The 12,646-nt window shown below is 42.6% G+C and overlaps 1 protein-coding gene across 1 annotated transcript; it reads left to right on the forward strand.

The window, feature by feature from the left end:
• Positions 1-137: 137 nt before the first annotated feature.
• zc3h12b (zinc finger CCCH-type containing 12B) lies at positions 138-11,532 on the forward strand. The gene is made up of 6 exons (XM_038289413.1): positions 138-370; positions 3,800-4,595; positions 4,688-4,827; positions 7,235-7,469; positions 9,171-9,277; positions 9,358-11,532. Exons 2-6 carry the CDS (start codon positions 3,943-3,945, stop codon positions 10,779-10,781), a joined length of 2,559 nt encoding a protein of 852 aa, XP_038145341.1. The 5' UTR covers positions 138-370; positions 3,800-3,942; the 3' UTR covers positions 10,782-11,532.
• Positions 11,533-12,646: the final 1,114 nt, after the last annotated feature.

Raw genomic sequence — 12,646 nt, forward strand, 5'->3', positions numbered from 1 at the left:
GTAAAATAAAAAACCTGCCCCCCTGGTAAATGTGTTCCAGAACCGCCACTGCTAAGTGCGTTGAAAAGGCTGTGATTTTTAACGCAGCTTTTATTTAGAAAAGGCAGCATTTTTAAGCTAATAAATTTGTCGGTTGGGTAAACTGTGGTTTACAGGCAGAAAGGACCGAGAATTTTATTTGAGCTGCCGGAGAAAGAAAGCAAAGTTAGAGAAACTGTTTTCATCCCACAGCTTATCTGGCAACCCGGGGCTGACTGCGACCGCAGCGCCAATGGCAGCACAACACAACTGTTAGGAGGATGACAGCAACAAGGTGAGAGGAGGAGGAGGAGGATGATGAGCGCCGTCTGAAGCTAACCATGGCAGCGAGGTATGTACGCAGTGTGCAGAGAGTCGTGATGTGTTGTTGTTGCCTGAATTATTCAATGACCGTCAACTTTATTTCAAGTTACTGCTAGTAAAACGGCCAGATGCTCAGCAGCTGATGCTAACCAGCGTTAGCATCGAAGGTAGCCTGTGATTTCCACTTAGTTGGCTAATAGAGGGGGGGCGGGGGGTTAAGCTAGGCGGCGATACCGTTTACTTCAAGTATGAGGGAGGGGGGGGGGGTGTTGCCTGACAAGCTGTAGCAGCACAAAAGTAACAAATGTTGACCTTTTTCCCTTAGAATTAGCTGCTATTAAGCCCATAAATATGCAGAGCAGAAACCGTTATCCTAGCTCTATAATATCAGAATGTGAGAGTAGCTTCGGTTGCTAAATGTAACTCAGGCCTGCGGCTGTCACAGCAGATACTCTGGGATTGGTAAAGGCTTCTGCACTGAAGTCAAGACAGCTGTGTGAGAAAATACTTAAATCTAATTTATTATGTGGTCTCATGTTTCCGGTTTCTGTTCCTCTGTTTATATTTTCTACACTCTAGATGCTGTTTTTTTATGCTGTCGTGTCAACTTGTTGGATGATTCTGTGCAGCAAATATCTATTAAACACTCCAGTCAGGGGGTTCACTGAGGGTTTGTTTATATATTTATTTATTAAAGGGGAGCATTATATATATGTTATTAAAAATGATGGTTTCCATTTTTTTAAATATATTTAGTATTTTATTAGTGGGTTAACTTTAGATTATCTGCTTTTTCCCCCCTGAAAGCCTCTAAACACCCATCAAACACATCAAACAACAGTATGTTTTCTGATCAGAGATCAGATCGTTTTTGGAAACATATGCTGAGATGTATTAAAGCTGATAATTTTATTGGTTTCATTTTTGTTAGATTCAGTTTTCCAAAAAATAAAAATAAAAATCTGTTCACTTTGGATCACAGAGCATATCGAGGAACAGCGGCAAACAGTTTGGGGGAGTGTAAGGTTTCATTATGATTTCTGCTTTGTTATGGTGCCGTAAGGGCGACCCAGTGCTGCAAAGTTCTGCTTTGGTGTAGAAAGCCATTATAAGATGCCACTGGTGAATGTGACGTTAGGAAATTTGGCGCCTCCTTTTAATTTAGCAAATGAATTTGAGTGATGGGTATCTTCTTATAAAGTAAAGTATCGAAGCACAGATAAACTTTACGCTTTTTGTATATATATATAATCTTGCAAAGTCAGCTGTTTCCCTTTTGTCTATGTGCTCTTTTGACTTTGACTTGTTAGCAGCTATTTTGATTGCTGAATCTGTGAAAAGGCGCAGTCTGATCCATTGTGCGAAGTTGGGCAATGATTGCTGTTCAACCTGATAAAGCAGCAGAAATCTCACTGGTCCAATGTGTCACATGGTGGAAGAACAGTACCACCGTCTGATCAAAACCATTTTTTTCCTCTTGTTTTGAAGAATAGGAATGGAAAAGATCACCAGTTATGAACTTTATTTGAAATATTGTTATAGTTTTTTTGCGTTTGCTGGAAAAGAAGTAGTCAATGTTATGCTGTGTGTTTTAATGAAAGCAGTCTAAGTAGACATTTCTGGATCCTCGAGCCAGGGATAAACAACATGTAAGCAATGGTAGGTGGATTTTCTTAGAAGTATGTATAAAAAAAACCCTGCAAAGATTGAACTTCGTGTTTTGTTTTTTTAAAAAAGAAACACTAAAGTAATCAGATAAACTTCCAATGTCAGCTGTTTTGTGACTTTTCTCACTTCTGTGTACACCCTCCATTTTATTCTGCTCTGACAAAGGGGTTTTCTCAGAAGGGATAGTTGCATTTCTGCATAAACCGGCAAAGAACTGAAATTGAAAGTGATCAGGATAAAAACACGGGGTGTCTCTTATTATTTCAGATATCGTTTATCTGAAAGCGACTTTGCAAAATTTTTAAGTTACAGTTTCGCAATTTGTTTGTAAATAGAAAAAAGCGAGAGAGGCAGTTAATCTACTCTGTTGGAGTACAACAGATAACGTCCTCGTTGTCCTGCTTCAACTTGTTGCTATGAAACATGAAATGATGCATGTGCAGAGACGGCCCAGAGGCCTTGCTGAGACGAAGCCTGCGAATCTGGAGGTGGAAGGGAGAGGATTCGACAGAGCTCTGCTGCTTTGGACATGTGTCGAAAAACGCTCACAAAATGACTCAAACGACAGTAGGCAGTGTGAGCTGTTCTCTGCCACCAACTCTCCCGAGTTCCACAGCAGAGAGGCTCAGTGCGCCTTGCTTTCAGCTTCCTGTTTAGCTATTCAGACCACAGCCTCGTCCTTCACGCTTGTCATAAAAGTTGCAGTCAGGTGGCCTAAGCCCGCCCAAACACAAAGACGCATTAATTCAGCTGCTGACTGACCGCACACCCCCCACCCCAACAGTGTTAATGTGTTATTTCTATGAGTGGAGGACATTGTGTTGGCACAGGATCCAACAGGCAGTCAAAAAACACTATTTCTTGCTGGATCAGCATGATCAGTTAACTTCATTGTAACAGAAAATGTTCAGTCTTTACAGGCTGTATAAAGAGACACGATGAGACGTGTTTGTGTTAGTCGTGACTGGCAAAAGGAGTTAGCTGATGACAAGGCTGTGTTGCTAAGCAACGCACATCATGGGCTGCGCCTCTCGAAGCTTGAAGCTCTCCGTAGTCTCTGCAAGACTAGAGGAAAGTGTGTTCTAGCGTGTCTTATCGTTAAAGCACTTCCCATAAACATTGATTGCCGGTATGTGCGGCAGTGTTTGTTTCTCAGCAGAACAACAGTGTTGCGTGCGCTACACTGTAGGCTCCTCTGCAGAGCCGCACCGCTTTACCCTTAAAAACAGCCCGCGCTCCCTGTGGGATTCTGCTCAGTTGCGATTGTCTGTCGGAGGGCTGCAGGCGCAGGGATACGCTGCTCAGCCCACACGTTTTCAGGTTATTCTAAGTCGTGCACTCACTTCATGTGTGACTGGCTCAAGCATTGCTTGTGAGGCCAGTAAGGCTCTTCTGCTCATGTAGAGCAGGTTTGCTCTGCAGTGCATCGGCACATTTTGTACTAGACGGTGTTGTTTTTTTTCTCTTTCTTTTTAGAAAAGCAGTCAGTTGAAGAGGCAGTAAAACTTTTCTCTATATTGGTGGTATTTTCTCTTCAAAATGTATACATCTTTCTGGGTATTTTGTTGCTATTTATGCTCAATGTCTGTGCATAAACATTATAAATACAGCTTTGACTTAAAGGGGAATTAGAATTAAGTAAAAAAAAAAAAAAAAAAAGCTGATTTGTTTAAAAAAACCAAAACTGTCTTGATGATAAATGGGAATTTATTAACGGGATGATTAACGGGAATTTCCAGGTTAGCTCCATATCCCAAATTTTGACCTTTGGGTTTTTCCTCCTTTGCAGGATCACCTAGTTTATTTATATGCTGAAACGGGGGGGAGACCATCCATTTTGACCTACGTAAAGAAAGTCCCGACATCGAGTATGATTCCGTGGCTGCGGTGAGGAAGCATGGTGCAGGAAGCTGAGGCGTCAGCGCGGCCGTGATGACAGCATGGTCCATGGTGGAGAAGCTCAAAATGGAAAAACGCCCATGCAGGGAGCAGAACATTGACTCAAGAGAGGCCCAGCATGCCACAGACGAGTCTGAGGAAGGAAGCAGCTCCGAAAGCGAATCGGAAGAGCAGTGGCAACACCAGCAGCAGCCCTATAGGGCCCAGTTGGGCAACAACAGCAACAGCTGCAGGAGGAGAGAGCCTCTGGCCCTCACCAAGCCTCACCGCCAGCTATGCCGCTCCCCATGCCTCGACCGACCCAGCTTTTCCCAAAGCAGCACCCTGCAAGACGTCCGCGATGACGACTCCGGCGCCCTGCATGGGACCAAAGCCACCAGCGAAAAGGAGTACCAAACCAAGATGGAGTTTGCTCTGAAGCTGGGCTATTCTGGAGATCAGGTGGAAACGGTGCTCAATAAGCTGGGGGCGGCGGCACTCATTAATGACGTTCTTGCAGAGTTGGTTCGCCTCGGGAATAAAGCAGAGCACGAAGCTCCACCCAGCAGCAGCACAGCTACACCCATATCACGGTCCCCCTGTGTTAAAGAGACTGTTAGCCCTGAAGCTTCGGTTGAGGAAGAATCTGTGGATATGTATGACAACCTCAGACCTATCGTCATCGATGGGTCGAACGTGGCAATGAGGTAAAGACTCGCACACAATTAAGAGATTTGCTCATTGTTTATTTGTTTCCCTATAGATTAAAGGCTTATTTTGTGCTTCCCTCTTTTTCTAGCCACGGGAACAAAGAGGTTTTCTCTTGTCGCGGTATCCAGCTTGCAGTCGAGTGGTTTCGGGAGAAAGGACACAAAGACATCACTGTGTTTGTCCCCGCATGGAGAAAGGAGCAGTCAAGGCCGGACGCCCTCATTACAGGTATAGAAAGTTTCTGCAAGCAGCCGCTGACCTTTCACATTAAGGCTTTTTGATTAGCAAGTAAAAACAAGCGTCCATTAAACTTCGCTCTTTGTAGCATTGTAACCGCAAAGCTGCCAAGACAAAAAGTACATAATTATGAATTGGAAAGAGAGCGATACATGGTTCTCTAAAATTTAAAGGCCGGAGCGAGGATGCGCTCATGTCAATTAAAAATGTTGGATTATAAAATTTGTAAAATAACATTTATGTGTTTTAAGTGTGATTTTTTTTTTTTCCGACTTGTTTTTTAATTGAAAAACAGTTGCAGGCCAATAGTTTTTAATCCTTAAAAAAAAATTTATATATTGCACAAGCCGCAGGCACTGACCCCAGCGCATAATAGTGCATTATACGCTATAATCTCATTTGCAATAAGAAGTGACCTTTTTTAATGTAGTCTAGTAAGATAAATTAATAATTAAATAGGAAACAGGGGGCAACATGAGTGGATCCAGGGGTTACGTTCACAGCTGGGACACAGTGAGATAATTTGACAGCCAGTTAAATACGACGATACACATGAATCGGTCACATCGTCCCAGTGCCCTGGCATAATTACATGAAACAAAAAGGAAAATTTGAGCGAGCGTGGAGCGATTTCGCAGGAGCGGCAGGAAAATTAAGGTGAGCGCTGAGCGGATTTTGAGCGGAGCTCACTGGTGCAACTTTGAGCTGTGGAGCGAATGAGCGAACATCCTCCTGAGCGGGGAGTGAAAATATGAACCGCTCCGTTCACATGCTCTGGTTAATACTTTGCAGAAACTCCCTTTGCTGTGGTTAGTTTTTCGGGTTTGTCTGGATCAGATTTGCACATCTAGATTTGCCTGATTATTCTTTACAAATCTGCTCAAGCAGAAGAGTATCAGGTCTTGCCCTAGATACACATTAGAGACTGACATTTTTTCGGGAATCCCATGGGTCACGGGATTCCCGTGGGATTCCCGTGGGATGGGAGTCGGTATTAGTAACGATCACGGGATTGGGACGGTACAGGATAAAACATTAACGGGAGCAGACGGGAGCGGGAGCAAACCAATAGTAACTTCCGCTCTGAGTTTTTCACCCGCGCTCAAAAACAACAAGAATGGGAGTGCTGCAGGAGCGGGAGTCATTCTGAATGGGAGCGGGATGGGAGTAATTTCACCAGGAGTGGGACGGGACAGGATTTAGATTTCTACTCTGGCCCGGGATCAGGACGGGACACCATTTTTTTCTGTGGGAGTGGGACGGGACAGGAGTGAAAATCCACTCCCGTGTCAGTCTCTAATACACATCCGATTATGGGGTAAAATTTAACTAGCTCTTTCTGGGACGTGAACATGCTTTCATCTACATTGTGCAAGGTTTTCAACTCCAGTCCACTATGCCAGGTTTCCTGCACCTTTGAGATGCGTCTCTGCTTCCACACACTTTAATCAAATGGCTAACTTTGCTCCTCAGTATGGAATCAAGTTATCTATAGCCTTATTAATCACCTTATTATTCAACTTGGGTGTGTTGAAGCAGAGACTCGTCTAAAAAGCTGCAAGAAAACCTTAATCATAGTTCTGGTTACATCTTTTGGCATCACCTCCTCCTTAAATGTTTGGAATGATTTAGCTCCATAATTTTTCTGCTACTTCTTAATGTTTTCTCTGTGCATGCTCCACAGCATAATATATTCACCGCCGTGTTTCCCCAGTGCTGAAGATGTACTTATGTCGATGATTAGAATCGTTTTTTGTTTTTTTCCTCTGCTCATAGTATTTTTCATGTAAGCCAAAAAGTATTCTAGCTTGTTGCAAACAGGAGATATAATTTCCTCTGGCTTCTTCACTCTTGTCTAATCAACAGGCCGATGTTGGTAGGTGTCCAGTTTAGTCGCATATTATTATCCATTTCAGATGAGTCGGTGTCGCTGCTCAACATTTTGTTGAAACCTTGAGATGGTGTTTTATAACCTAACAGAGCTTTAAAACTCTCCGTTTTCTCCCTTATGTGCCTGCTGTGTTTGCTCATTAATGTTCACCAACAGACCTGTAGGGTTTTCACTGAACAGCTGGATTTATAGGGAGATTACGTGACTTGCAAATGGACTGTTTACCAATTAAGGGATTTCTGGCAGCAGTCGGTTGTTTGGGAATTTATTAGGGGGTATAAAATGAAAGTGGCTGGATAAAAATCTGTGCCACATTTTTTTTTTCTTCAGAAAAATCAAAGCCAGGTATAGTTTTCCTTTCATCATCACATAAAATCCCAGTAAATAACACTGAAATTTGAGTTTACTATCTATGTTTATGCAATTAGATACTTCTGCAGTGACTTTGTTTTTGTTTTAGAATGAGTTTTCTTTTTGTTTATTTTCTTCAATTTATTTCTTTTTCAGATCAAGAAATTTTGCGCAAGTTGGAGAAAGAGAAAATCCTGGTTTTTACCCCGTCTCGAAGAGTTCAGGGCCGGAGAGTGGTGTGCTATGACGATCGCTTCATAGTGAAGCTGGCTTATGATTCTGATGGAATTATTGTGTCAAATGACAACTACAGAGACTTGCAGAACGAGAAGCCGGAGTGGAAAAAATTTATAGAGGAGCGCCTCCTGATGTATTCATTTGTCAATGACAAGTAAGGAAGCATGGTGCTCTTTTGTATCGAAGCCACTATAGGCTTGTTGTGGTCTTTATGAAATTATATATTTCATTTGTAATATGTTTGCTATTATAAAAGCTATATAATTTAAAGCTACTCAATATGTTAAAAAAATCCTTACATTTGACATATTTCTTCTGGTTTCTTTTGTTGATACACTTCAGACATGGATTACCTGAGTAAACAATGATTTCCTTTATTAGGGTAAACATTTATCTAAATCAGCCTGGTCTAATGCAGGAAAAAATCAGTTTCCCCTTCTACATGTTTGAGGTTATTAATCCCACCAGGCCTGATAATTGGCATACTTCTACCGCTTAAAAATTAATAACTATAACAGATGAAACTAAAGCCGTTACTAGCTATCATAGCACAACGTTTTGTCTCGCTTGTGCCCAGTCTCTGTTCTAGAGGTCATTTACCATGGGAGGGTAGTTTCATAAAAGAAATCCTGAAAAAAGCCCTGCATTTAGTTTATTAAAGGAGTCATAAAGCCAACGTTTCAGACTCGTCATCTAACAGATGATTAAAGCGATCTTATGTTAATACAACTGAAGCTTAAAGCTGACTGTAATTTCTAAATAATTAAGTACATTGTTATGATGAAATATTTAAGTGGTACTAAGGACCAATCAGTTAGACTCTCGTCTTTTAAAGCATATCATCATAAATTTGCTTAGTATTAGACTGCCAAAACTGAACTAAGAAAGTAAAAATGACTTGATCAATATTTTTGTCCTTGAAGATAAAGTAATCACATATTAACCAATTGTAATAAGCTGATAAATTAGTTATTTCTTATTTTAAACATGTATTAAATTACATGTATAAATTAAACAGGTATAAAATTACCTAACTGCTTGTTCAAATATAGGGGAAATACACTTGATTCAAAAAAAAAAAAAAAAAAAAAAAAACAGACAGGAAAGGGGAAATGAGAGAGAGGGAGAGACATGCGGCAAAGGACCACAGGTCAGATTCGAACCCGGGTCGGCCACATCGAGGACTAAGGCCTCCGTAGATGGGTCATGCACACTAACCGCTGCCCCACCTGCACGCCCAAGAAAAAAAATACTCATATTTCATTTTCTTTAGTGTCAGCTTTTAGTATAAGGGCCATATCAGCGGCCAAGTTTGGAAGGTATGCATCTTGTTGCAGAGCATTGGACAGTTTGTTGCAGATGGAACCATGAATCCGCCTCTCTAGAAGGACTGATGGAAAATGTGCCGCCACCTGTTTATGACCTAAATCTGAGCTGTGCGGCAGGTCTGATGCATGAAGCACAACATTAAGCCCATTCTCAATTAATTGGCTGCAAAAATAAATAAATAAGAATACCTCGAATGTTGTTAAATTACTTCACAGCTATTTGGCAAGTATTGTAATGATTTAAAGGCACTTACTGGTTGGCACAGGAGCTATAACCTTTTTTTATATAGGAACAGGTTAGTCATTAAAATCATTTTGATATATATATAAATATGACAGCAAACCTAAGCTTGTAGTGAGGGAAAAACTTTGACTCCACCATGTACTTGTGGCTTCCTGTCATGCTGTTGTCATGTTCTTTGGTTCTTTGGAAATGGGTGTGATAATCTGTTATTTTAAGGCAAATTTTCCCTCATAGATTGAATTGAAATGTGGCCCCAATCAGTTTTGTTTGTCTGTTTGAACAGGTTTATGCCGCCTGATGATCCGTTGGGAAGACACGGGCCGAGCTTAGAAAACTTCCTCCGAAAGAAGCCTGTCGTTCCAGAGCACAAAAAGCAACCCTGCCCCTATGGTGAGTTTCTGTTTAAAGACGGCACCTCTTTATAATGACGTTAAATGTCGGTGATGTGAACTGTTCTTCTGTCAAACCAGGTAAAAAGTGCACATATGGACACAAGTGCAAGTACTATCATCCAGAGCGCGTGAACCAGCCGCAGCGGTCCGTGGCCGACGAGCTGCGAGCCTTTGCCAAGCTGTCAGCTGTAAAAACGATGAGTGAGGGGGCTTTAGCTAAATGTGGGACGGGTCCGGCAGTTGTTAAGGGGGACATCAGCTCGGAAGCCAAACGAGTGGCGCCCAAACGCCAGTCTGATCCCAGCATTCGCTCCGTGGCCTGTGAACCTCCAGAGGCGCTCTCTGTTGCTCGGAAGTCCGAGACGAATTCAGTGCCTTCCCTTGTGTCTGCTCTCAGCGTTCCCACCATGCAGCCTGCCAAGAGCCACGCAGCTGGGGCTTTAAACACACGGTCAGCCAGCAGCCCCGTTCCAGGCTCTCTGCAGTTTGCGCACAACTCTCTAGAGCACATGTCTAGTATACAGTACCCCCCCATTTTAGTGACCAACAGTCACGGCGCCTCTGTGACGTACAGTGAACAGTTCCCAAAGTATGACTCCGTCAGCGATCACGGATACTACTCGCTCCACAGCGATTTTTCAAACATGAGCATGAGCAGCATGCACAACGTGGACAGTTTCTGTAGCATGGAGCACGAGCACGTGTATCAGAGAACTCCCAGCCACTGCCCTGAATCCTGCCTCAGTCATTCCAACAGTGACTCGTTCTCCTCCTACGGGGACCTGTACCCTAGCTCTGTGGACAGCAGCTTGGAGGAGAGCATCAAAGGGCAGCAGCAGGCTCCGGCGCAGGCGAGGATGCAGGCTTTCTCCCACGGGTTTCGCCACGAAGCCCTGAGCAGAGTTCAGAGTTACGGACAAGAGGAGCCGAAGCAAGCTCCCCGTAAGCAGGCCGGGGGACACCTAGCGCCTCATATCCAGCATGCGGCGGTGGGAGCCCGCTCCAGCTGTCCAGGAGACTACCCCCTCACTCAAAACATCCTCCCACCTTTGTCCTCACAGCCAACGCGATCTCTAGGTATGACCCGTATGGACAGCATATCGGACTCCAGGTTGTACGACAGCAACCCGAATAGACAGAGGCGACCGCCGCTCTGCCGCGAGCAGCATGCCAGCTGGGACCCGTTGCCGTGTGGCAACGAGTCCTACGGATATCATTCATACCCGCTTAGCAACAGCCTGATGCCTTGCTGCGAGCGGGTGATGGTCCGCAGCATGCCAGACAAAATGGAACAAATCTGGAACTCACCGTGGGAGAACCCATCTGCGGCTGAGCACCAAGAGCGGTACGTCATTCCAGATCACCAGTATCAGACATACAGGAACCTTTGTAACATCTTTCCTGCATACGTTGTCCACTCGGTCATGGAAAAGAACCCGCATTTAACAGACCCGCAACAGCTTGCAGCTGTCATCGTTACAAAACTGAGGTCGTGCCACTGAGCAGTTTATAAAGTAAACGGAAACGAGGCATTAGTTAGGTATGGCTGCATGTGCAGCTCTCAGGAGCTTCTTATTTTGTCCTGTGTATTGGTGGGATGTGTGTGTGTGGATCAGATTAAAGGTTTGCATTAAAAGAAAAAAGAAAATCTCACCGAAGGAGATGATTTTATATGGAGTGTAGTGTAGCTCATGCGATTAAAAGTGGATTTCTTGTAAAGGAACTCATTCATAACACGTTCATACTGCCTGAGCAGGAGCAGCAAAGCTACATTTGTTCAATAAGACCCACATTTTAGAAAATCTGAAACCTTTGAATACAAACTAAAAGGTCTCCTTAATTATTATAAAACATTTCAGTATTATAAAAAGTTGGAACGTTCAGAAACGGATTAAAGCAGTGCATTAGGTCTTGACTTATATAAAATAACATGTGTAGATGTAGGCCTCAATCTTTGTCACATTGTTTCACTTTGCAGCCAATAACTTTAATATGTATTTGTAAGTCTTATATAATAAACCATTGAATACCATAGAAATTAACTTAAAGGAAAATTTGTATTTTAGTTGAAAACTTATTTTGGAAAACATATGGCATAGAAATGTTTTCAGCCCCTAAAAACATCCAATACAAACATTGGTCTTAAGAAGTATCCCAATTATAAACTCAGTCCTGCTGTCTGGAATACAGTGATTATATTTGGAGCTCTGAGGTTTGTTGAAATATTAGTATAGAAACAGCCTGCTTAAAAAACTGACCTATAATTAGGACAGGAGTTGGTATATTTAAATCAAAGTATATTTCTGCATGAGAATCAGAGTCCAGACTAGAACGTCATAATGAATGTTTGGCAGAACTTATAACCTTCTGTCCATCCCGTTTGATGGAGCTTTAGATATGTGCTGGTTAGAATGAGCAATAAAGGGTTTATTAAGTTTGCTTACGGATTCGTGATTTTCATGCATTTTTTTTATTATTTACAAGTTGGTGTTGGTCAATCACCTCCCAACAAAATACGACATTTCTTATTTGACACTAATAAATCAAATGGTGCAAGCACCGTTTGAAGGGCATGTCAATATCAGCAGGTTGAGCTTTAGTAGCTTATGGTGATGAGAGCCTTCATCCACCTTGGACAATTCCTCAGCTCAAAGGCAATTTAGAGAGACCGTTTGCCTCACAGTCACGCTTTTAGACTGAGGGAGGAAGCTGAAGTACACCTGAGGTATCTCCATGTAGACGGCCTCCAGTTTGGGACTAGAACCTGAGACCTCCTCGCTGCGAGGCTGCAATGCAAACCAGTGTGCAGCCCTGTAGAACAAACAACAAAGTCAGTTTCATTTCCACACCTCTAACCATACAACACACAGATGAAGACATTTCCTTCTGTTTCTCCGTACCTGGCTACATTAAAGCAGCTGTGTTTGTAATTCGAACTGATGAAAATGTTTGTGATCTCCAAAGATGATCCGTTAGCTGCAGACTGCTCAGCTGGACCTAAAGCTAAAAAAAAAAAAAGCTCAGCTGTTGCGCATCTTTCCCGCTACTTGCTGCCTTACCAATAGCTTGAACTTTACTTGATCCGATTCCAGCTGCAAACAGGCTAAATTAGCATTAATCCGTTTATTATCACTGAATCCGTTTAGTCTCACAGAAAGGATTTGCTCGGCACAGAATCCTTCTGGATGCTTGTACAAGATGTAGCTTTCCTGACGATGCCATCCAGGTTTTGTGAACACGTTATGAAAAACATCTCAAGTGTTTTGAGTGCAGTGAAACTATAAATAATCTCACTTTGCTATGCCTCTGCTGTACATAGTTCTTGTGATATTTTATATGAATATATATATATATTTGTGCTTTTATT

Source organism: Cyprinodon tularosa, unplaced genomic scaffold, assembly GCF_016077235.1.
Source record: "Cyprinodon tularosa strain WSP-4 unplaced genomic scaffold, ASM1607723v1 ctg269, whole genome shotgun sequence".
NCBI lineage: Eukaryota > Metazoa > Chordata > Actinopteri > Cyprinodontiformes > Cyprinodontidae > Cyprinodon > Cyprinodon tularosa.